This window comes from Callithrix jacchus, chromosome 9 (assembly GCF_049354715.1).
Source record: "Callithrix jacchus isolate 240 chromosome 9, calJac240_pri, whole genome shotgun sequence".
NCBI lineage: Eukaryota > Metazoa > Chordata > Mammalia > Primates > Cebidae > Callithrix > Callithrix jacchus.
In genome coordinates, this window is record NC_133510.1 from 123,190,732 (window position 1) to 123,212,771 (window position 22,040).

Here is a 22,040-nt window from a genome sequence, read left to right on the forward strand (position 1 = left end):
CAAGCAGTCCTCCCACCTTGGCCTCCCAAAGTGCTGGGATTAAACCATGCCTGGCCCATTTTACTTAACTTTTTGTCTTTCCACAATATCCCTCCTCTAAAGAGCACAGTGTGTCCCTTCAGAGAGACTGCTTTCACTCTGGCTAACTCTCCTGTTTCTTCAAAGGTTCTTCAAAGAACCTCTGAAATTCATTCCAGAGCTAAGGCTGGCTTTGTGCTTCCTTATTTAGCATTTAACTTCCACAAAGCATTTAGAACATAAGAGTTAAATATAAACTTAAGGAGTTATTATTTAATTTATGTGCAGAAATAGCTAATACTCATAGTGTTAGTCAAGTCCAAAGTGTGAAAATTCTGTCTCTGAAAAAGAAGAAAATAATTTACTTTGGAAGGTGCATTAGCTCCTTGCAAATGGTAGGTTTATAACTCAGATTAATCTGTCCCCTCCATCACCATCACAGGCAGTTGATTGGCCCCCTGGCTGGAAGGTGGCTGTGATGTGGTAGCCAAAAGCCAGTGCAGTGCACACTCTTGCAGCCTCTATCGCCCTGTCTGCAAAAGTAGGCCAGTGATTCCTGCTTCTTAGGGCTGTTGGAAATTCAGATGAGAAATTGAGGTTAAAAGCTTTAGAAAAAAACTACATCCCTAGGCATGTTTGAGGAGTCAGGGACATTTAATGGGAACATTATAGCTTAGTGCTTAATACCTCAGGCTCTGGAGTTTAACTTTCTGGTAGGAAGAGACAAATTTCTATTTCTAAGAGGATCACTTTGAGAGGAGATAGTCTACAGGAGTATTTCATACCAGCTGGACTAGATTTGCAGCCTCAGTGCATCTCTATGGCTTCATTTTTGAGTGATTCATGTCAAAGTGGTGATGCTAGGAATAAGATCAGCTACCTAAATTACCCAGTGCTTTGCAAATCTAAGTATGTTTGAAATCTCAACAATCAACTAAATTCAGTATAGGCTGTCAAACTACAGCATATGATTTCCTGATGGGCCCTACCTTCCATTAAAAAAAAAAAAAAAATTTTGGGGGGGTGGGTGATGGAGTTTAGCTATTGTCACCCAGGCTGGAGTATAATAGTGTACTCTTGGTTCACTGCAACCTCCGCTTCCTGGGTTCAAGCAATTCTCCTGTCTCAACCTCCTGAGTAGCTAGACTACAGGTGCCCGCCACCACACCCAGCTAATTTTTGTATTTTTAGTAGAAATGGGGTTTCTCCATGTGGGCCAGGCTAGACTCAAACTCCTGACCTCAGGTGATCCACCAGCCTCTGCCTTCCAAAGTGCTGGGATTACAGATGTGAGCTGGGATTACCGTACTCAGCCTTAGAAGAAATTTTAAGAGTCAAATGAGGGAGCCGCGTTGGCTCCAGCCAGTTGTCCTGGCACTTGAGGAGGCAAGGCTATGAGTTCAAGGCCAACCTAAGCAACATAAGAAGCTCTCATTCATTAACAACAACAACAACAAAAAAGTCAAATGAAATGCCTAGTACTAAAAAAAAGAAGAAAAGCCTTGCTAAATTGGACTCGTATCAAGTTTGGTTTCAGTAATGAACAATAAAAGTATGAAAAACTATTTCAAAATACAAGAAGATAGTATTACAGTCCGAATTTGTGGGTAAGACACCCAAAATTGTTTTTTTATTTATTAATTTTTAAACAATAAATAAATAATTTTCTTTTGAGACATAGTCTCACTCTGTCACCCAGGCTGGAGTGCAGTGGCGTGATCTCACCTCACTGCAACTTCTGCCTCCCAGGGTCAAGTGATTATCCTGCCTCAGCCTCTCAAGTAGCTGGGACTACAGGCATGCACCACCATGCCCAGCTAATTTTTATATGTATATTTTTGAGACAGAGTCTCGCTCTGTAGCCCAGGCTAGAGTACAGAGGTGCAGTCTTGGCTCACTGCCACCTCTGCCTCCTGGGTCCTGGTTCAAGCAACTCTCCTGCCTCAGCCTCCCGAGTAGATGGGATTACAGGCACATACCACCATGCCCAGCTAATTTTTGTGTTTTTAGTGGAGATGGAGGTTCACCACGTTGGCCAGGCTGGTCTTGAACTCCTGACCTTGTAATCCGCCTGCCTCGGCCTCCCAAAGTGCTGGGATTACAGGCGTGAGCCACCTCACCTGGCCTAATTTTTGTAATTTTAGTAGAGATAGGGTTTCACCATGTTGGCCAGGCTGGTGTCAGACTCCTGACCTCAGATGATTCACCTGCCTCAGCCTCCCAAAGTGCTGGGATTATAGATGTGTGGCACCATGTCCAGCCTGTTTATTTATTTTTGAGACTGGCTTTCAAACTTATAGTGCAGTGGCGTGATCATGGCTCACTGCAGCCTCAACCTCCCCAGGGTCAGGTGATCCTCCTACCTCAGCCTCCTGAGTAGCTGGGACTACAGGCTTATGCCACCATGCCTGGCTAGTTTTTGTATTTTTTGTGGAGATTGGGTTTCACCTTGTTGGCCAGGCTGGTCTCAAGCTCCTGGGCTCAAACAGTCCTCCTGCCCCAGCCTCCCAAAGTACTGGAATTACAGGCATGAGCCAGCGCATGCAGCCCAGCCCAAAGTTTTTATCATCCTGATTCTTGGGCAAGTTCCTTCACTTCCCTGAGCCTATTTCCTTGTTAGTAAATTGGGGGTAACAATCAAGATAATGCATCGAAAGCATTTAGCACAGTTCTTGACACATAGTATGTACTCAGTAAATATTACTAATGTGATTCTTAGGCAAAAGTGAGTGGCTAATGTGTTTCTAAGTGATTGAGAAGTCTAAAACAGCCTAATGCGTATGTGAAATTAAATTTAGAGTATAAAGGAGAAATAATATAGGGGAAATATTCCCAGGAATGTTTATTGCCAGCATTGTTGACAAGTTTCAGGGTGTGTAGGCTGGGGTAAGGGAGTTGGCAGCCTAATGCTGATTCCTTGCATCATAAAGTCAAGTTACTTCATGTAGCTCTGAACTTCTAAGTTTTTTAAGGAGTTAGGTGTATGTCAGAATCTTCTTAGCTCATTACTTTACTGACTGAAAGTTGGGAAACAAAGATAATTCATAGGAAGGAAAATTTAAAGGTCAGAGGATATTTAAATGAAAATCAACTAGAGTATGGTTTCATTTTATTTTGTTTTGTGTTTTTAATTGTTTTTAAAATAGGACTGTAGATTAAGAATCTTCTGTGCCTCTGTGGTCCAGTGAAGGAAAATTTGTTGAATATGTGGAAGCAAAAATTTAAAAAAAGATGGACAATTGATTATATAGTATTTGAAGATAAAAAGAACTATTGAACATGTAACCATTACTGTGAGAGCCTCATCGAACAGCTAGCCTACTATTTCCTCATTATTACATCCTACCTCCTCGGAAAGCCTTTCCTGGCCATTCCAGCACGCGGTGATCTCTCCCAAGAACCCATAAAGCTTACTGACCCCATTTGGCCTCAGAAAAAGCATTGAGGCAGTTACTTAATTTGTCCCGTGGCTCTCCTCTCCACAGGACAGTGAGCAGGGCTTCCTCAGCAGGGTCTGGGCTAGGACCTCAGGAGGAGGGCTGGAGTTTGTGTTACCAAGTGAGCCTCCTACAACATCAAATGGTATTTTGGTATTTGCTGTATTTTAGCATTAGATAATAAAAGGATTGAGGTGGGAAATAGGCACCTCTGCTGGCACTCCCCAAAGAATTAAAAGTTGCAAAAATGTCCTTGAGGGATGAGCGGCAAAAATCTTAACAGGTATAACAAGGAATTTCAAACAGTGTGCCCATGTTACGTAGAGGAGAGAAATGCAGACACGTGATTTGACTGAGCCCACTTGAGGAGATTGATGGGAAAAATAAAGGAATTTCTAAGGCAGTAGGTATAACCATCTTATTCTTTCATGTAAAATATTCAGACTTTCAATGTGGTACATATTTGCTGAGTTTCTGCTATATATAGAGTAATAATGATAACTAACATTTAAGAGCATACTATTTTCTGGGGCTGTTTCCTCTGATGTGTAAAGTGGTCTTGGACCTAGACAGAGCCATTAATGGTGGAGGTGGAGGTGGGAGTTTGTCCTGTTTTGGCACTGGAGAACAAATGGATTGTGGGTGGGAAACCAGCATCTCATCTAGTGCTCCTTATAGAATGGAAAGTACAAAGAGATGCTTGATAAATGAAAGGCAGAAATCGTAATAGACCTCTTTGCACAACCTCTGAATCAGCTCTGCAGGTCTCCTCTGTTTCAGGCATCAGAAGTTGAGAGACAACTCTCCATGCAAGTCCACGCCCTCAGAGAAGACTTTCGGGAGAAAAACTCGTCAACCAACCAGCACATCATCCGGCTGGAGAGCCTTCAGGCCGAGGTGAGCCTTCCCACGCAGCAGTGCTGGAAGATGGAGTGCTTTTCTCACTGGGAACTCTGCACTGGGAGACAAAGGGACTTAAATCTCTACAGAAAGACATTTCTGTGTGAAACTTAATGGGGAACATTTGATCCATGTTTCTCTGCGTAGCCTGTTGTCTGGAAAAATGAAGTTGCTCAGAGTTACTGCCGGATGTGTTGAAATCACGAATGACCTACATTTTACTGACTATGTTGCTCTCTCCAAAAATATCCTTGCCAATCCCAAATAGAAGGTGGGAAATGGCATCTCGCCTCTCTATTCCATTTAGGCCCAGTTCAATCCATCTTAATAAGATCTACTGTTATTCTCATCTACAAAATGAGAGAGAAGTTTCTGCTTCATAGGTTTTTGTGAAGATGTTATGGGTTAATGCATAAGAGGCACTTCATGTGATACCTGGAGCACAGTGATGTTATCGAAAACGTAGGAGAGGGCAGAACATAGGGGGAAAGAAAGTATCAACAGGGGAACAATACTGTGTGAATCTGGTTGTGGAAGGTGAGGAGAGAGGGTAAGGATCTTATCACCAGCCCAAACCAGGCCTCCCCCCGGGGCAGGCTTCCACCTGCTCTGCTTTTGAGGATCCTTTAGCCAAGTATCCAGACAGCAACCCCTTTGCTAAGTCAAAGCTTGAAGGACAGTCTAGAGTCAGGTTGAATGAGTGCCTTCCACTGTGATGAAGTGATCAGTCATCACGGTCAGGCCAGAGAAACCCAGATAGCCTTCTCCCCTGCTCAGTAAATGACCTGAGGATATTTTTCCTAAAGTCTATCAATATCTTCTCTTTTCTCCTGCCTCCCATTCCGTTTATGCCCCCCGCCCCCTGCCTTGGAATGCTTACTGGTATTGAGCAGCAGGTCCTTGAAGTAAGTAGTTTGTTCCAGTGTGGTTTGGCATGCCTGTGTGTGACCATTTGTGTGCATGACTTGCCATTCACCTGCCTCTGCCACGCTCTGACTCCTTCAAGTTTCCTGTCTTCCTCTTTCCCCCACCTGTTCACTTTTTCTAGACCCTCATGTCCGGGACATCCCCAGGAATGTTTATTGCCAGACTTGTTCACAAGTTTCAGGGTGTATAGGGCTGGGTGAGGGACTTGGCGGCCTAATGCTGATTCCTTGTTTTGTCCATAAACACTGCTACCTTTAAAAGTCAAGCTATGAGGCCGGGCACGGTGGCTCATGCCTTTAATCCCAGTGCTTTGGGAGGCCGAGGTGGGCAGATCACGAGGTCAGGAGTTCAAGACCAGCCTGACCAACATGGTGAACCCCGTCTCTACTAAAAATACAAAAATTAGCTGGGCGTGGTGGCACATATCTGTAATCCCAGCTACTCAGGAGGCCGAGGCAAGAGAATCACTTGAACCAGGGAGGCAGAGGTTGCAATGAGCCAAGATTGTGCCACTGCACTTCAGCCTGGGCGACACAGTGAGATTTCATCTCAAAAAAGGAAAAAAAGTCAAGCATGAAATTGTTAGTTTCACATTGTGTAGCTCCGAACTGAGTTTTTTCAGGATCAGTTGTGTATCAGAATCTTATTGCCTCATCACTTCACTGACTGAAACTTGGGAAACAAAGATGATTTATGGGAAGGAAAATTTAAAGGTCAGAGGGTATTTAAATGAAAATCAGCTAGAGTAAGAATTCTCTTCACATGGGTAACTTTGCTTCAGTGTAGGAAATAGTGGGCCCATTCACAAAAGGGGCTTGCTCCTTTTGGTCCCTTACCCAGGTGCACACTTGAGAGACAGTATTTCTTTGTTTGACCAGATATCTGATCTCTCTGGACAAAGGCCACATACTTCATTTCCCCAGGACAACATCCTATCTGATTGATTGGTGGCCAGAGAAGATCTGTGCCCTATGAGCAGAATTCTAGTTCAGAGAGTGAGAACAGCTGAAAAGCAAAGGGAAAACTGTATCTCATAGGTCTTGAAAGGAGCTAGACATTCATTTCAGAATTTCCCCTGGAAAAGTTCTAAGGTTTGTTCCCAAAACCTGCCCAAGTAGGAGCCTTAAGGAATTGTTATCCAGGCTGGACTAGAGAACCTAGGAAATGTTTTAACCATGTTAGGAAAGTATAGTATTTAGAAGCAAGAAGCTGGTTGAGAATCGGTCCAGCAGGGCACTGATAAATGGGAGGATCCACAAGGAACTCCAGGATTCTAGAAGGTCCCCCAAGAGTCAGACCCAATTGGGAAGGCTTTCTGGAGCCCCAGAGCCAGGGTAGTGATCTTTGAGCAAAGCATTTCTGGCCTTGGGGAGCACTGGCTTTGCTTCTCACCCGCATACCTTGAGGCCAGAGGAGACTTGGCATCTCCTTCCTCTTTTCCTCTGTTTTCTCATTGACACTGAAGAGATTAGACAGACCTTCCTAAAAGAAGGTTTTTACTTATCTGGAGACTGACTAGGTATTCAGTGTATACGAATATATCAATGTGTTACGAATGACTCGCTCAGGTAAAAGTTATTCTGAGTAAAGTCAGGATTCACTTGTATCTATGTCCTGTTCTGTCCCAGGACACAGGCTGATGCAGGGATTACTTTGCTTTCTGTACCCTGGGAACTCTACCCTTAACTCAAGGCACTGGATCTGAGCTGTGAGCTCTAGCGCCAGAGGGGGCAGGAGTGGGGAAGAGAAGACAGGGGAATCCCTGCATGTGTAATGAAAACATGGTGCTCCAGAGGATTTCCTGGGCATTTTCTCATGCTCATGACTTGAGAAGAAGTAAGTGCAGCAGGTTAGGTTCACTCCTCCTGCTAATTGGAAGTTAGGGGTAAAGTTAAGGGCAGGTAAGGTAGAGCCCTTTTTTATCTTATCTCTGGAATTTCCAGAGCACTAGCCTTTCCTCCCTGCCTGGCATCCCACATTCCAGCTTCCCCAGAGCTCAACTCCCACCCTTTCCCAGACAGGTTTCTAGAGGGGAGGGGTTTTCTCTTCAGCTTAGGGTTTCATAGCTATTCATTCTCTCAGAGACGGGGTACCATGACATTGGGCAGAACACTGAAAGATACTTGCCTTCTTGTTTTCGGGCTAGTCTCTACTTCCTACTTGTCAGCCTGGGTGTAACTCCACACCATCCTTGTGCTCTCCACCCTTTCAGATCAAGATGCTGTCAGATCGCAAACGGGAGCTGGAGCATCGTCTCAGCGCTACTTTAGAGGAAAATGACCTGCTCCAAGGGACCGTGGAGGAGCTACAGGACCGGGTGCTAATCCTGGAGAGGCAGGGTCATGACAAGGACCTACAGGTACTGGGGTAGAGAAGCTGTCTTGGAGAACTAGGGCCAGATAAAAGGAGCGCATAGCCAAAAAGAAAAAGCTGGGAGGCCAGCATCACTGCTGGAGTAAGCCAGGAGTGGATGACGCCGAGATCTCACTGTGGGCCCTGGGGCATTCACTAACTTGGCTCTTTTGACTCTGTCTAAAGGAAGTGTATTGCCACCCACAGATCATTTCTCTAATGTGTTCTGTACCACTGGCCCATGGAGCAGTGTCACAGAGTTCTCTCTGAGTTATTAACATGGCTGGAACAGGGCTAGAAGTGCTATTCTGGCCTCCTAACATTTGTAAAATCTGCTAGAAGGTTTCAGAGGGAGCCTGTAACTTCTCTCTAACTCAGCTTACAATGTTTTCTGCTGTTGCCTTCCCAAGCTCATGGATTTAGTTGGCTGGCATGGAGCAGAAACCAAGAAGCTGCCCACTGAACACAGCAAGATTTATATTCTTCTGCCAGTTGCCAGAAAAGGCATAGACTGACCCCTTTGTGAGCCTAATCAGTCTTTTTTACTTCTGATGGAAATTGCTTCATGGCCATATTTGTTCTTATTTGGGAACTGCTACCAGGCCTCAGCTGAATCCCCAACCTCATACTTGACAAGAAACAACTCCCAAAACAAAAAGATACCATCATTCCAGTCTCCCCAGAAATAGAGTATAGCATCTGCTACCAAGATGCTTTGCTGGGCTTGCCTAGGAGGATCTGGGGTCAGAAATTAGGAGTGCATTGCTTCCCTTTGGCATTCTCTGTACATGCCAGGGAGTGCACCAGATTGCAACAGTAATGTTTGTGCAGAGGTGGTCAGCCAGGTGTACTCAAGCACCAGGTGGGTCTCTGCCCAGAGGCCAGGCCACAGAAGGTCCCATTGGGCTCCTAGGTAGGCTGTTTGAAAGCCTTGGGTTATGGGATAAGGAAAATAGTGTCTTGGGCTAAGATTACTTGCCTCTGACACCATCAGCTAAGCCAACACCTGAGTGATGAACCTCTTTGAAGGAAAATTAATGGCTTTTCTTTCTCCATGTTTTTAGTACCTTCAGCCGGTAACTTTTCATATATTAATAGTAGTGCCTCAGTAAATGTTGAGTAGAAAATGGTGCTGGCTGAAGACTTACAGCAGTTTTCAAGATGGAAAGGAGTTTGCTTATTTTTCAAGGTTGATGATAATAGCAGTGAACTTGTGTGCCTCTTTAGCATATAGAGTGCTTTTTGTGTACATCTTTAGCATACATCATAAAGCTGAGATTTAGAAAAACTGAATCGTTTATCCAAAGTCATAATAGTGAATCTTTGGTAGAATCGAGACTGGAACCCTCTCACCTGCTTTGCCTGTAGCTCAGCAATAACTTCTTAGTATCACTTGTCTCTGAACGTCAGTTCCTGACCAGCATTTATTACCCTATCAAGCACTCTCCTGAGGGTTGCTGAGATACGGGAGGAGAAGGAAAATAAGTATGGAGAAAGAGAAAAATGGCCCTTACCTAAAAGAAACCTTCAGTTTAGCATGAATTTACAGTGAAAAGTCTACTTCAAATCAAGAATTGAGGACCTGGGTCGGGGGGAAGAGGCAGAACTAGTTGGCCATCAGTGACCTGACCAGCACTGTGGGCCACACATGCTTGAGCAGCGAGAATCCCATCATGCCACATGCTCTTGCTCACCATGTGCACATCCAAACTTCCTGTTGAACTTCAAGACTGAGAAGGTGAACTTCAAGACTGATTCACCTAAGGATCTGCAGCAAGTCAGGCAATACTCAATTGATTTGGAAAGTCTGCATTTATAGGCTGAATTATCATCTTCCCTAACAACTTATCACTACAGTCCTTCAGTTCATGTGAAACTCTCAAGTTGCCACTAATTACCAGTGTCCTCTAGAAAGTCCTTTCTGTTGCTGAAATGGCCTGTACTGATACAGAAATTTAAAAATCCAGCTTACTCAGGTAGCAGCTGTGTGATTCTAAACCATACTTGCAAAATGTACAGCTAGTGGCCTTGGAATGTGTTTAATCCATTGATTTTAAATCCTCAGACAAGGGTGAGGGATGGCTGAGCAGGCGAGGCAACAGGCCTGCCACAACCAGGGGAACCCCCTTTTGATCTCTTTCACTATATAATTGGGGTCCTGCTGTCAAAAACAGATTTTAAACAACTGATCAAATCCAACTCTGAATTGTTTTAGACCTGAGAATAAAGATAAAAAGATAAAGATAAAATTAAATTAAAGATAAAGATAAAAATAAAGGTATTATTTACTGAGCACCCAGTATATATCAAGTATTTTGCCAAACTCTTATTATCCAATAAAGGAAATCCATTTGTCCCTCTAAGGGCCACTTAACTGTCCTGTCTCATACCCAGCTGGACATCTTACAGATGTGTGCAGTGCCTAGTCCCAGTAAATGGGTGGAGCCCATCAGCAGAGCATAGGCCCTGCTCACTGTGGGGCAACCCAGGAAGCAGGTGATGTTGAGTCTAGACCTTGCTCTAATGCTGATTGTCTACCATTTGACAAATCACTTCACATCACACCATCCCAGTTCCCTCAGAGGAGCTTAAATGAAGTGTGCTATACAAACACAAAGCATTTAGTGTCATCTTTGTTAGATAAAGGATGATATGTTTCTTATTTTTTTATTTTTATTTATTTTTTTTGAGATGGAGTTTTGCTCTGTCACCCAGGCTGGAGTGCAGTGGTGCGATCTCATCTCACTGCAACCTCCTCCTCCCAGGTTCAAGTGATTCTCCTGCCTCAGTCTCTTGAATAGCTGGGATTACAGGCATGTGCCACCACACCCAGCTGATTTTTGTATTTTTAGTAGAGACGGGGTTTCACCATGTTGACCAGGCTGGTCTCGAACTCCTGACCTTGTGATCCACACATTTCAGCCTACCAAAGTGCTGGGATTCCAGGCTGAGCCACCACGCCTGACCCAGTGTTTCTTATTTTAAAGGGCTCTTATATGTAATAGACTCTTCTCTTGTGTAGTTTGGTTTTTCTGCCTAAGTCTGTCTGGTTGGTGAATCAGTTGTTGACTGGAGAATGAGACCCCTCCTGGTCTTTGTTCTCTTGCTGTTACCATTAATTAAGCACCTTTGAGTGTGCATGAGTAATTGAACTAATTTTGTTCAGTACATAAGAACTTGTACTTGTTTCTGCTGAACTTCTCCTGCTGAGATGTGTGTAGAGTTGTCTAAAAAATAATTGTGAAGCATTTTGCCAGTATAATATGCCATTTGTAATCGTGCCAAATGCTTCCTAGGAATGTCTCCTTTTTTCCTGTAACCCTAATGTTTTTCTTTCTGAGTTTCCTCAAAACTGGGGTTGGAGAAGTTCCCACTGGACCAGCAGGTATTGCTGATCCACCAGAACTACTCAGAGCAGGCTTGCCAGTCGTTTCTTCCTTCTCTGGGCAGCTGGGCACCAAACCCTTCCTCATTAAGGTCATTCCAGAACACTGGTGCCATTAGCCAATCATTTCCAAGTACGGACGGTGAAGGTTAGGCTCCCAGGGCACCTAAGTGATAGGCCAAAGGCTCTGCAAGGCAGCTTGCTGCCTTTATGAGAACTACAGAGCTCTAATTGGCTACCAGCCACTCCAGTCTGTATCTCTGCAGGAGCCACAAGCCGACTCGGCCAAGAGTCTGGAAAAGACCAGTGCAGTGTCTACTCTCTTTTGAATGGAACAGAGGTGACCCCAGAAATGTTGTTTTATGAAAGAATAAATTATCCTAATTTAAATCCTAGGAAGTTCTCCCCCCACCCCAACTTCCCGCAAGTCTTCTAAGGAGGAGGGGGTGTTGCAGTCCACAAATAGGAAGAGTAGGAAACATTGCTTCTGGGCAGATGTGGCATGTGGCCCTGTGCCTAGCCGCTAGCAAACTGATGACAGTTCTACAACTAGGGTCTGCTGTATTAAAAGCAAGTTAGTCATGGGGAGTACACAGATAAGAAGGTAGCATTTAGGCCTGACGCGGTGGTTCCCGCCTATAATCCCAGCACTTTAGGAGGCCAAGATCACTTGAGGTCAGGAGTTCGAGACCATCCTGGCCAACATGGTGAAATCCTGTCTCTACTAAAAATAAAATATTTAGCCGGATGTGGCAGCACATGCCTGTGGTCCCAGCTACTTAGGAGGCTGAGGCAGGAGAATCACTTGAACCCAGAAGGCATAGGTTGCAGTGAACCAAGATCATGCCACTGCACTCTAGCCTGGGTGACAGAGACTCAGGAAAAAAAATAGCATTTAGCAGTTGTGGTTGGGTCGTCCCCTTATATTCAGTAGTAGTAACCTCCCCAGAGAGTTGTGCCCTGTAGTGAACTCCACACCGAAGGGGCCATGGAGAATGCAGTGGAGTGGAGGGGCTGAAGTAGCAGCATGGAGAGAAAAGGAAAGAGCACTACCCACAATTCTGACCCCTGCGCTGCTGTCTTCTCTCTACCACTGGCGCCATTCCCTTTTTTCTGAGCTTCAATTTTATCCTGAGATAGTTGAATTCATTGATCTCTGTGGCTCTCCCAGCTCTAAAAATGTAGGTTTATGTGAAAATCTCTGTGATCATTTAAAAATCAAGAGAGAGAGGCTGGGAATAGCCTAAAGAGTATATAATATATATGATGTTTGGCCTGCAGAATAGGGCTATTTGGAAAGCTATTGAAAAGGAATATCTCCAAGTAATAAGCTCTTTCCAGTCTTCAGGAAAGGACTGAGAGAGAACAAAAGGTGAACGCTCAGGATGAAGGACTGATGTTAGACATGGCAAAAGTATGTACATTTCTGCCCATGAGAGTTAGAACTGAAGCTTCCCTCAGAGATCTTCAAAAATCTTAAGGGGACAGCCCAATTAGTTTTTACAAATATATATCTGTGTAACCACCATTGAGATCTAGATACAGACCATGATCAGCACCCTAAAAAGAATACTTACCGCTTCCTCAAAAGCAAACCTCTACTCCAACTTTCTTCTACCTCAGTGACGTTTGGGAACATTTTATAAATAGAATCATGTATACCTTTTATGTCTGGCTTTTGTTGAACATTGTGTCTATGAAATTTAACCATGTTGTGGCATGTAGTCACAGTATATTCTTTCATCATTGGGCAGTATTGCAACATGTGAACATACCACAATTTACTTACTCTAGTTTTATTGGCATTTGGATTCTTTCCCGTTTGTGGCTATTTGAACATCCTGTATATGTCGGTTGTGCACATTTCATTTTTGTTGGGTCTACAGCTAAAAGTGGATTGTGGACTATAGATTGTATTTAACTTTATTAGAAACTGCCAGTTTTCCACTGTATTTGTACATTTTCCACTCCCACCAGCATTGTCCCACATCTTCATCAACACTTGATGTTATTTGTATTATTTATGTTAGCCAGCTTGGTGAGAGTCTAATGGTATCTAACTTTGTGTGCCTGTGTGTGTGTTTGATTTTTTTATTACAAAGGATTTCAAACATTCCACAGTGGCACAGTGTAATCAAGCCCACCTCTGAAAACCACCTATCCCTGGCCAGTGCTGCCCCATCTTCATAACATCCATTTCCTTTTCTCCCATGTTATTTTGAAGTAAATCTCAAACTTTAGTAAGTTCGTCTGTAAATAAAAAGTACTAACCTCTAAAAGATAGGAACTTATAAAAATGTAACTACAGTACTATTATACCCAAAAATTAGCATATTTTCTTAATATCACAAAATGTCCAGTGAATTTTCAAATTTTCACTTGTTTTATTAATGTCATATTTTTTTCACAGTTGTTGTTTGAATCAAGATATAAATTAAAATGGGCCTATACAGTGCAATTGGTTGGTATAAGTTTTTTTTTTTTCGAGACGCAGTTTTTGCTCTTGTCATCCAAGGCTGGAGTGCAGTGGTGCAACCTCTGTTCACTGTAACCTCTGCCTCCTGGGTTCAAGCAGTTCTCCTGCCTCAGCCGCCCAAGTAGCTGGGATTACAGGCGCCCGTCACCACACCCAGCTAATTTTTGTGTTTTCAGTAGAGACAGGTTTCACCATGTTGGCCAGATTGGTCTTGATCTCCTGATCTCAGGTTATCAGCCCACTTTGGCCTTCCAAAATGCTGGTGTTATAGGCGAGAGCCCACCGTGCCAGGCCTGGTTGGTATAACTCTAATCTTTTTTTATTTCTGTGTTTCTCCTTTATCTTTTTTTTCCCCTTACAATGTTTTTGTTAAGAAAATAGAGTTGTTTGTCCTGTAGAATTTTCTTTTATTTGAGATGGAGTCTCACACTGTCACCCAGGCTGGAGCGCAGTGGCACAATCTCTGCTCACTGCAACCTCCACCTCCCGAGTTCAAGTGATTCTCCCGCCTCAGTCCCCAAGTACCTGGGATTTCAGGTGCCCATAGAGACAGGGTTTCAGCATATTGGCTAGGCTGGTCTTGAACTCCTGACCTTAGGTGATCTGCCTGCCTCAGCCTCCCAAAGTGCTGGGATTACAGGCATGAGCCATCGCACCTGGCCAGAATTTTCTAGATTAGGACTTTGCTGCGTGCATCTCCTGATGCAGTTTAACACGTTCCTCTCTCCTGTTTATTTTTCTGTAAATTGGTGGTTGGATCCAGAAGCATGATCGGGTTGAGGGTCAGTTTGTCTTGGTTTGTGTTTGGTAAACCTCACTACCATTTGCTCTTCCTTTGAAAGCTGCACCAGAGCCAGCTGGAGCTTCAGGAGGTGCGTCTCTCCTGCCGACAACTGCAGGTGAAGGTGGAAGAACTCACTGAGGAGAGGAGTCTGCAGAGCTCTGCCGCCACCAGCACATCCCTCCTGTCAGAGATTGAGCAGAGCATGGAGGCCGAGGAGCTGGAACAAGAGCGAGAGCAGGTGCTGACCTGCCTGTCACCCCACAGGAGAGGCTCCCTGGAGTTGCTCAGGGCCCATCCTCTCTAGTGCTCAGATGCCAGCCTGGCAAGGGCTGTGCCCCCGTGCCTGTGTCAGCCCCTTGGCCTGCTGGCTAGAGTGTTGTGACGCAGGCCTTGATGTAGCATGCCCCTGGCCCTCCATTTTCCACCCACCTTATCCATTAAGGTGTTGAATTGCTAGAGGACAGTATCACAGGCACAGCCAGTTCCCAGTCATTGTCACCCCACTTCCTGTTAGGAAATGCTTGTGCCATCAGCTCCATACCTCTTATATTGACAGAGTTCCAGAGCAATCATGATCCATCTTCCCCATCTAATTGGTTTCTTTTCACACTTTTCATAATACCTAGAACCATTCATTCTACTCACTGGTTTCTGACTCCCATCAAAGTAACTGATTACATAAAGAAGTTATTTATTTTGCAAATGGAAGAAGCTAGAGAACGGGGAAAATAAGAATTTGGAGTCTATATAGATGTACTTGGCTCAGAATAAGTATTATTTCTTGGGACCAATAAGTTGAAAAAACAAACACAGAACAAAAAGCCCTTTCTCCTCGAACTAGTGTCTTAGGTGTTAGTATTTTGGGTTCAGATGCTAAAAAAAGATGGCCAGATGGCAGTTTTCTCTAGAGTCCATAATGAAGAAGAATTCTCTGTGGAACAGCTGAGACTGCAGCTCTGGGAAGCCTACTGCCAGGTTCGCTATCTGTGCTCACACCTTCGAGGCAATGACAGCGCTGACTCGGCCGTCTCCACGGACTCCTCCATGGATGAGTCTTCAGAAACCTCGTCTGCCAAGGATGTGCCAGCCGGCAGCTTGCGCACTGCCCTCAACGAGCTCAAGAGACTAATACAGAGTATTGTGGATGGCATGGAGCCCACGGTAAGAGGCCAGTCTGAGATGGTCCTTACCCCACAGGAGCTGGCTATTGGCAGGTTAGAACCCAATATAGAAGGGATCAGCCCTGGAACTGAAACCCAATGAAATATCTCCAAGAATTTCTTCTGAGCCCTTATTGTTTTGTTTTGTTTCGTTTTGTCTCGTTTTTGTTTTTGAGACAGAGTCTCACTCTGTCACCCCAGCTGGAGTGCAGTGACACAATCTTGACTCACTATAACCTCTGCCTCCTGGGTTCAAGTGATTCTTGTGCCTCAGACTCCTGAGTAGCTGGGATTACAGGCGCTCACCACCATACCCAGCTAATTTTTGTACTTTTAGTAGAGACAGTGTTTCACCATGTTGGCCAGGCTAGTTTTGAACTCTTGACCTCAAGTGATACATCCATCTCAGCTTCCCAAAGTGCTGGGGTTGTAGGTGTGAGCCACCGTGCCCGTCCATGAGCCCTTATTATTTGAGAACACCAATTACTGGTGTGATGAGGCAGAGGGGCCAAGTGTCAGGGCTCCAAAGTCAGCTTCCTGCAGATACCAGGTACCCATGGAGACCTTTTCTTCAGGTAGTGATACACAGACAGTGGCAGCTTCCAATTTAAATTTCCTTGGAAACTTTGCATATAGAAGTTTGGATCCAAGTAAAAACTATAAATTGCTATTCTGTAGCCCTTTGGTCCTAGTGGTAGGGTTAGCTGTGAATTGGCAAAACTAAAAGATCTGAAGCTTCCACCAAAAGAATGTAAATGAGCACAGAAAGTTGGGAAGATCAGTTCTGAGAAGATCAGCTCTAGAATCCCAGATGTGGCCACCTATGGAGGAGAGGACTGTTTCCATGGGCATCCTGGGCAGACTGGCATTTCTTCTGGCTTCATGACAGATTTTTCCCTGACTTACCCTCTACTCACACTGCTACCTTTTGGGCTATTATTTCTCCTCATGTTCCATCCTCCTACAGAAAAGTTGTGTCTTTCTACCTGTACTGAGTAAAGTAAGATGAAGGGCAGCTGTTCTGTCTGATCATGCGGTGTTGATTTGTAGAGGTATTGTAATATGAGGCCAGGTCACTGTGGGAGAAGAGAGCTATCGACTGTGGTGTGCTGTTCACGCCACACAGCTTCCTTTTCCTCAAGCCTGAAACTAAAGTGAACATCTGCTTACAGGTTGAAATTGAGCAATCTCTCTTCTCCACTTTCTTCCTTCCACCTTTTGTCTCTGTCCTCCTTTTTCTCCTTCCATCTTCCCTACTATCTTTCCCCTTACCATTTCTCTGCTCTCCCCCATTTCTCCTTTCCTTCTCTCTCCCCACTAACCATCTCTCTCACCCCTCCCCATCTCTCCTCTACCATTACCATCACTGTCTGGCTGTCTTTCTTTTGCTGTCAGAGCTCCCGGAGACTTGATGATGACTCCTTAGAAGAACAGATAAGGCAGACCAGTGAGGACTCAAGAGCCCTGAGGGAGCTCATGGAGGGAGAGAGGGGTAAACTGAGGCAAAGCCTAGAAGAGCTGCAGCGACTCCACAGTCAGGTGAGCACCCCTACCTTCAGTCCAGTGCAGGGCATGTGCACCTGTCTCTGGCTCTCTCGGGACCCTTGTGAGTTGCTCTCCCACTTCCGTATGAGAAGTGGCTCTCCATCAAATCATTAGGGAATGGTGACCTGAAGTTGAGGTAAACTTCAAGAGAAGAATGCAGTCCTTTAGTTTGGCCCAAAGTAAAATTGGCAGGAATAAGAATAGCTGCCCCTCCATTTCCTCCAGTGACACTCTGCCTTATACAGAGCCAAAGTTAATCTGACTGATAGGTGCTGACAGCCCTCCAGCTATTTACAAATGCTTTTCCAGCAGCTGCTGGGCAGGGAAGTTTGCAACCAAGAACAATTGATCTTAACAGCACAGTTCCCTTTTGCAAGTACCACCACCTCTCTCATCCTGTTCCTCAGCTTTAGAAGAACTTCCTGCCATCCTTGCTGTTGGTTTCTCCTTTGATCCTGATTTTCTCTCTCAAATGAGAATGCTGGAGAAGGACATTTCTATTCTGATCCGAAAAACTTTAAAAGATTTATAGGCAGCCCCACCCAAAAAGGAGCTTCTAAAGTCTATCCTAGGAGATACATAAAGGCTCTTCATTTTGACTATGGTCATGTGTAGAGGTTCTGTCCTGCTTGGGAGTAGGGGCTAGAGTGGCACCAAACAAGTAGCTTCTAAACCTGGTTCTGCCCCCTCTCCTTTCCTGGCTCAAAGCTGTTCATTCATTACTGCTACATGAGGTTTCTTTGAGATGGAATTTAATTCTGCCTTTCACTTCAGTCAGTATTTTTTTTTTTTTTTTTTTTTTAGATGGAGTTTCACTCTTGTTACCCAGGCTGGAGTGCAATGGTGCAATATCGGCTTGCCACAGCCTCCACCTCCTGGGTTCAAGCAATTCTCCTGCCTCAGCTTCCCGAGTAGCTGGGACTACAGGCGTGCACCACCATGCCCAGCTAATTTCTGTATTTTTAGTAGAGACGGGGTTTCAGTTTGTTGACCAGGATGATCTCGATCTCTTGACCTTGTGATCCACCCGTCTCGGCCTCCCAAAGTGCTGGGATTACAGGCTTGAGCCACCGCGCCCTGCCTTTTTTTTGGATCTCACTCTGTTGCCCAGGCCAGATTACAGTGGCGCAATCATAGCTCACTGCAGCCTTGACTTCTGGGCTCAAGCAATCCTTTCACCTCAGCTGCCCAAGTAGCTGGGACTACAGGCATGTGCTACCATGACCAACTAAATTTTTGTATTTTTTTGTAGAGATGAGTTTTCACCATCTTGCCTAAGCTGGTCTCGAACTCCTGGGCTCGAGAAATCCACTCACCTTGGACTCTCAAAATGCTGGGATTACACGTGTGAGCCACCACATGCAGTCCCTGTCAGTACATTTCAGATATCAAATATCTTTATAGAAAAAGACTTACATTTCAAATATCTTTATAGAAAGAAACTCCCCTTTTTGGGAGATCATCCCATTAGTCTTCCTGATATTTTCTTGGAAAATATTAGGGGACCCACCTCCAGCCATCTACTGTCCTCTTCCTTCTGTGAGTGACCAGATAACAAGGACACAAAGATGCCATTTCAAGCTGTGGCTTCGCCAGGCACAGTGGCTCATGCCTGTAATCCCAGCATTTTGGAAGGCCAAGGCGGGTGGATCACTCTAGGTTGGGAGTTTCAGGCCAGCCTGGCCAACATGGCGAAACCCCGTCTCTACTAAAAATAGAAAAAGTAGCCAGATGTGGTGGCATACACCTATAATCCCAGCTACTCGGGAAGTTGAGATGGGAGAATTGCTCGAACCCAGGAAGGCAAGGGTTGCAGTGAGCCAGGATCGTACCACTACACTCCAACCTGGATGACAGAGTGAGACTCTGTCTCAAAAAAGCTGTGGCTTGCTTGCAGCTAAATGCTGGAGACTGGGGCTAGGTAGCCACAGACATTCACCAGCCTGAAACCTAAGTGCTTCAGCAGGTAATTTGGCCAGAGAGTGATTCAGATTCAGAGACAGATCTTCTAAACTGGAAAAATAAAATGCAGGAGTAAGTTGGATCTAAAAGGTCTTTGCATTAATAAAAGTTTTTATTTTAAAGCCTATTTAAATTTCCATGAGGTGCTTCTGTTTATGAGTTCTTTGATATTAACTGGTTTTGTTGTTTTGTTTATCAAAATTATAAAACCAGCACCCCACGGTGAATGGAAGGGGGTATTATTTTATTCAGAAACATAAGCATATTGTAGCTTGCCAAAATTCTGTTGTAGAATATTTAGTGGCCAGGTGCAATGGCTCATGCCGGTAATTTCAGCATTTTGGGAGGCTGAAGTGGGCAGATCACAAGGTCAGGAGTTTGAGACTAGCCTGACCAACATGGTGAAACCCCGTCTCTACTAAAAATACAAAAAATTGGCTGGGCATGGTGGTGGGTGCTTGTAATCCCAGCTACTCGGGAGGCTGAGGCAGGAGAATCACTTGAACCCAGGAGGCGGAGGTTGCAGTGAGCTGAGATCGTGCCACTGCACTGCAACCTGGGAGACAGAGGGAGACTCTGCCTCAAAATAAATAAATATTTAGGAAGCCATTTCCACCTGGAAATGTTTTTTAGAATTTTAGAATTTTAAAAGCCTACCCAAACTTTTAAATAAAAGAAAACTTAGGTTTAATTTGGTAATTATTTTTCAGAAACAAAATCCATAGCCAGACCTGAAGACTTGCCCGGCACCTGTTATTGTGCTTAAGGAACAAAGTCCTTTCCATGGTGTTGTGCCCCCTTTCATCCCACCCCCGTCAGTGGCAAGGAACTGTCCCCTTCTCTGTTCTCCGCATGGCCCACCCCTCACTTCTGGTGTGCATGGAGAAGCTGCTAGAATGCAGGGGGTCTTCCATGATTAGTCTGTAGAATGTGAACATGTTATAAATGAGGACCGCAGCCAGTTCTCAGGCCCGTCAGCCAGTTCTGTTGTTTGGATCCTTCATGCTTGACTCGAGTGCACACTTGTTACTCCAGAAGGGGTATGAACATGCAGAGAGTGAGTGCTGGGAGCCTGTGGGCTTCTCATCATATCTGGGTGCCTCTCTGAAATCTCAGCATGGCCCTCTCCTCCATCCCCCATCCTCCGAGCTCCTGCCCTATTTCAAGACCTGCATCCTTTCACACCCTGGCTGTGGTCACCACTTCCCAATTTATCTGCCTTCCCTCAGCCCGCCCACCCTCATATGCTTTGGATTGGTCTTCCTGAAGCGTGACTTGAAAGTGGGACGCCCCTTAAAAGTTCTGGGTGGGTTCCCATTATCAAATGGCAGGAAGCCTTGAGCCCTTGTGGCCATGCAGTCTGGTTGCATTCCAGCCACACAGCCTCTGTCCCTCTGATTTCCCTCTTGCCCCGAACCGAACATAGGATATAAAGGGCAGTGGCACATGCTCCTCATGCTACCCCCATCTGGGCCTTCTCCCTAGCTTTCTCTATGCCCACAAGGCCCTTCCCTCCTGCCTGCCCATATCTCCGTGCTGCTCATCCTTCAAGTTCCCAATCCAGCTTCACTTCCTTCTGAAACCCTCTTGATTCCCTTCCTCATGGAGCATCCCGGCTCTGTCTTGTCACAGTTACCCTGCTCACATCTCATCTCTGTCAAACCCCGTAAGGATGAGCTCGAGCTCTGACTTAGCTTTGTCCTCTCCTAAAGCCTCTAGCACAGTGCCTTGCTTAGAATAAGCACTCAAATATTGTTGAACAAGAGCAAATTAAGCCCTCAATATCTGACTTTGGGATGTTTTCTTTGCTATTTAATTTCAGAGACACAACCTTATTTGAGAAAAGTGGATTTGGGGGTGGATGTAACCTAAGTCTTTGTATAAACAAGCCAGCTCAGTTCTCATGACAGCAGTGATTAGGTCCCACCTTGCAGGAGGGAGGAGAGAGCAGAGCTTACAGCCGTATGCCAGGCATTGCATTGCGCCCTTGACATCATTTATCACGTCGTACTTCTCAACAACTTAGTGGTGAGAAATAATTATTTTTATTCCTGCTTTTTATGAAAAGTGTGTATAGCTCAAAGAAGGTAAGTGCCTTGTCACCTCTCCTAAGGCAATTGTCTGGTAGGCTATAACTCCTAAAAAAAAAAAATGTGTTTTTAGGCCAAAGTAAAAAGTTCTTCTGAAGGAGTTTTATTTGGAGTATATTAAAAGTTGGCTTTCCCTGCCTAGCATGTAGTTTTAACCTGTCCCTTACTCGGCTGGCAGAACATCTGTCTGACTGGCCCACAGCTGGCCCAAGGCCATGTCAGGGCTCTTTCGGTCTAAGGAGGTCTGGCTGTCTCTACCAGGTGCTTTGTGGGTCTTAAGTCCTGGCCTATCAGGCTGCAGAGCCCGCTGGTAAATACGGGGAGGCTGTGCTCTGCCCTAGGGCCTTGTCTGCCTCAGGGTTGGACGCATATGTGTGCTGGGAAGCCACAGGTGCTCTAGCCTGTTACTCCCCAAGGCTACCCTCCCTACCTACCCAGCTGACCCTACCAGGGAAGCTGCTCCTTGATGCAGCCCTGATGTTCCCTGCCAGACTCTGCAGAGTACAAAACGCATTGCTTATAGTAGCAACAAATTGTCCTTCTGTCCCTCTTCACTGTTGGTTGTCCTCTGAATTCCTCCAGAGCGTCTGTTACCCCAGGGGCTGGCAGCTCTGCTGTCGCAGTCTGGGGAGTGTCTGAAGTATATTGATTTTCAGACACTTCAGTATCAAGGGAAGCTTGATTTTCAGGCTTATACTTAGGGCCTTTGCTCAGTTTCATTCTAGCTGAAGAGGATGAGACCTGGGACTTGAAGAATAGATGAGTATACTGAAAGGCGGCAGCTGTCCCCTTGTGAGAGGGAGGAAGACCTATATGGATGGGTCCTCTCTTAGAAGACTGTCAAAGTATGAGTAATATTTAACATGAAGGCAAGGTTAGGCATCCTTGATGTCTGAGCCTATCAGCTGAGAAGAAGGGGCTCCCACCCTTTCATTAGTCAATAAATATTTATTGAAAGCTCTACCAGGCGGGGTTTTGGGTTGCAAACAGCAAAAATGTGCTCT

The 22,040-nt window shown here is 45.1% G+C and overlaps 1 protein-coding gene across 5 annotated transcripts in view; it reads left to right on the top strand.

Annotated features, from left to right (window-relative positions):
• BICDL1 (BICD family like cargo adaptor 1) overlaps positions 1-22,040 on the top strand; it is a 119,073-nt gene that overhangs the window by 84,491 nt on the left and 12,542 nt on the right. For 3 of the 5 annotated variants that reach the window (XR_013522154.1, XR_008474014.2, XM_017976415.4), the window contains exons 3-7: positions 4,236-4,352; positions 7,495-7,641; positions 14,338-14,517; positions 15,222-15,440; positions 16,835-16,978. Coding sequence is in view for 2 of the 5 variants with exons in the window: in XM_017976415.4 (XP_017831904.1) it covers positions 4,236-4,352; positions 7,495-7,641; positions 14,338-14,517; positions 15,222-15,440; positions 16,835-16,978 (807 nt within the window). In the remaining 3 variants the exon portion in view is untranslated. The remainder of the gene's footprint in view (positions 1-4,235; positions 4,353-7,494; positions 7,642-14,337; positions 14,518-15,221; positions 15,441-16,834; positions 16,979-22,040) is intronic. The other 2 variants (XR_013522155.1, XM_009004756.5) reach the window with 1 other exon arrangement.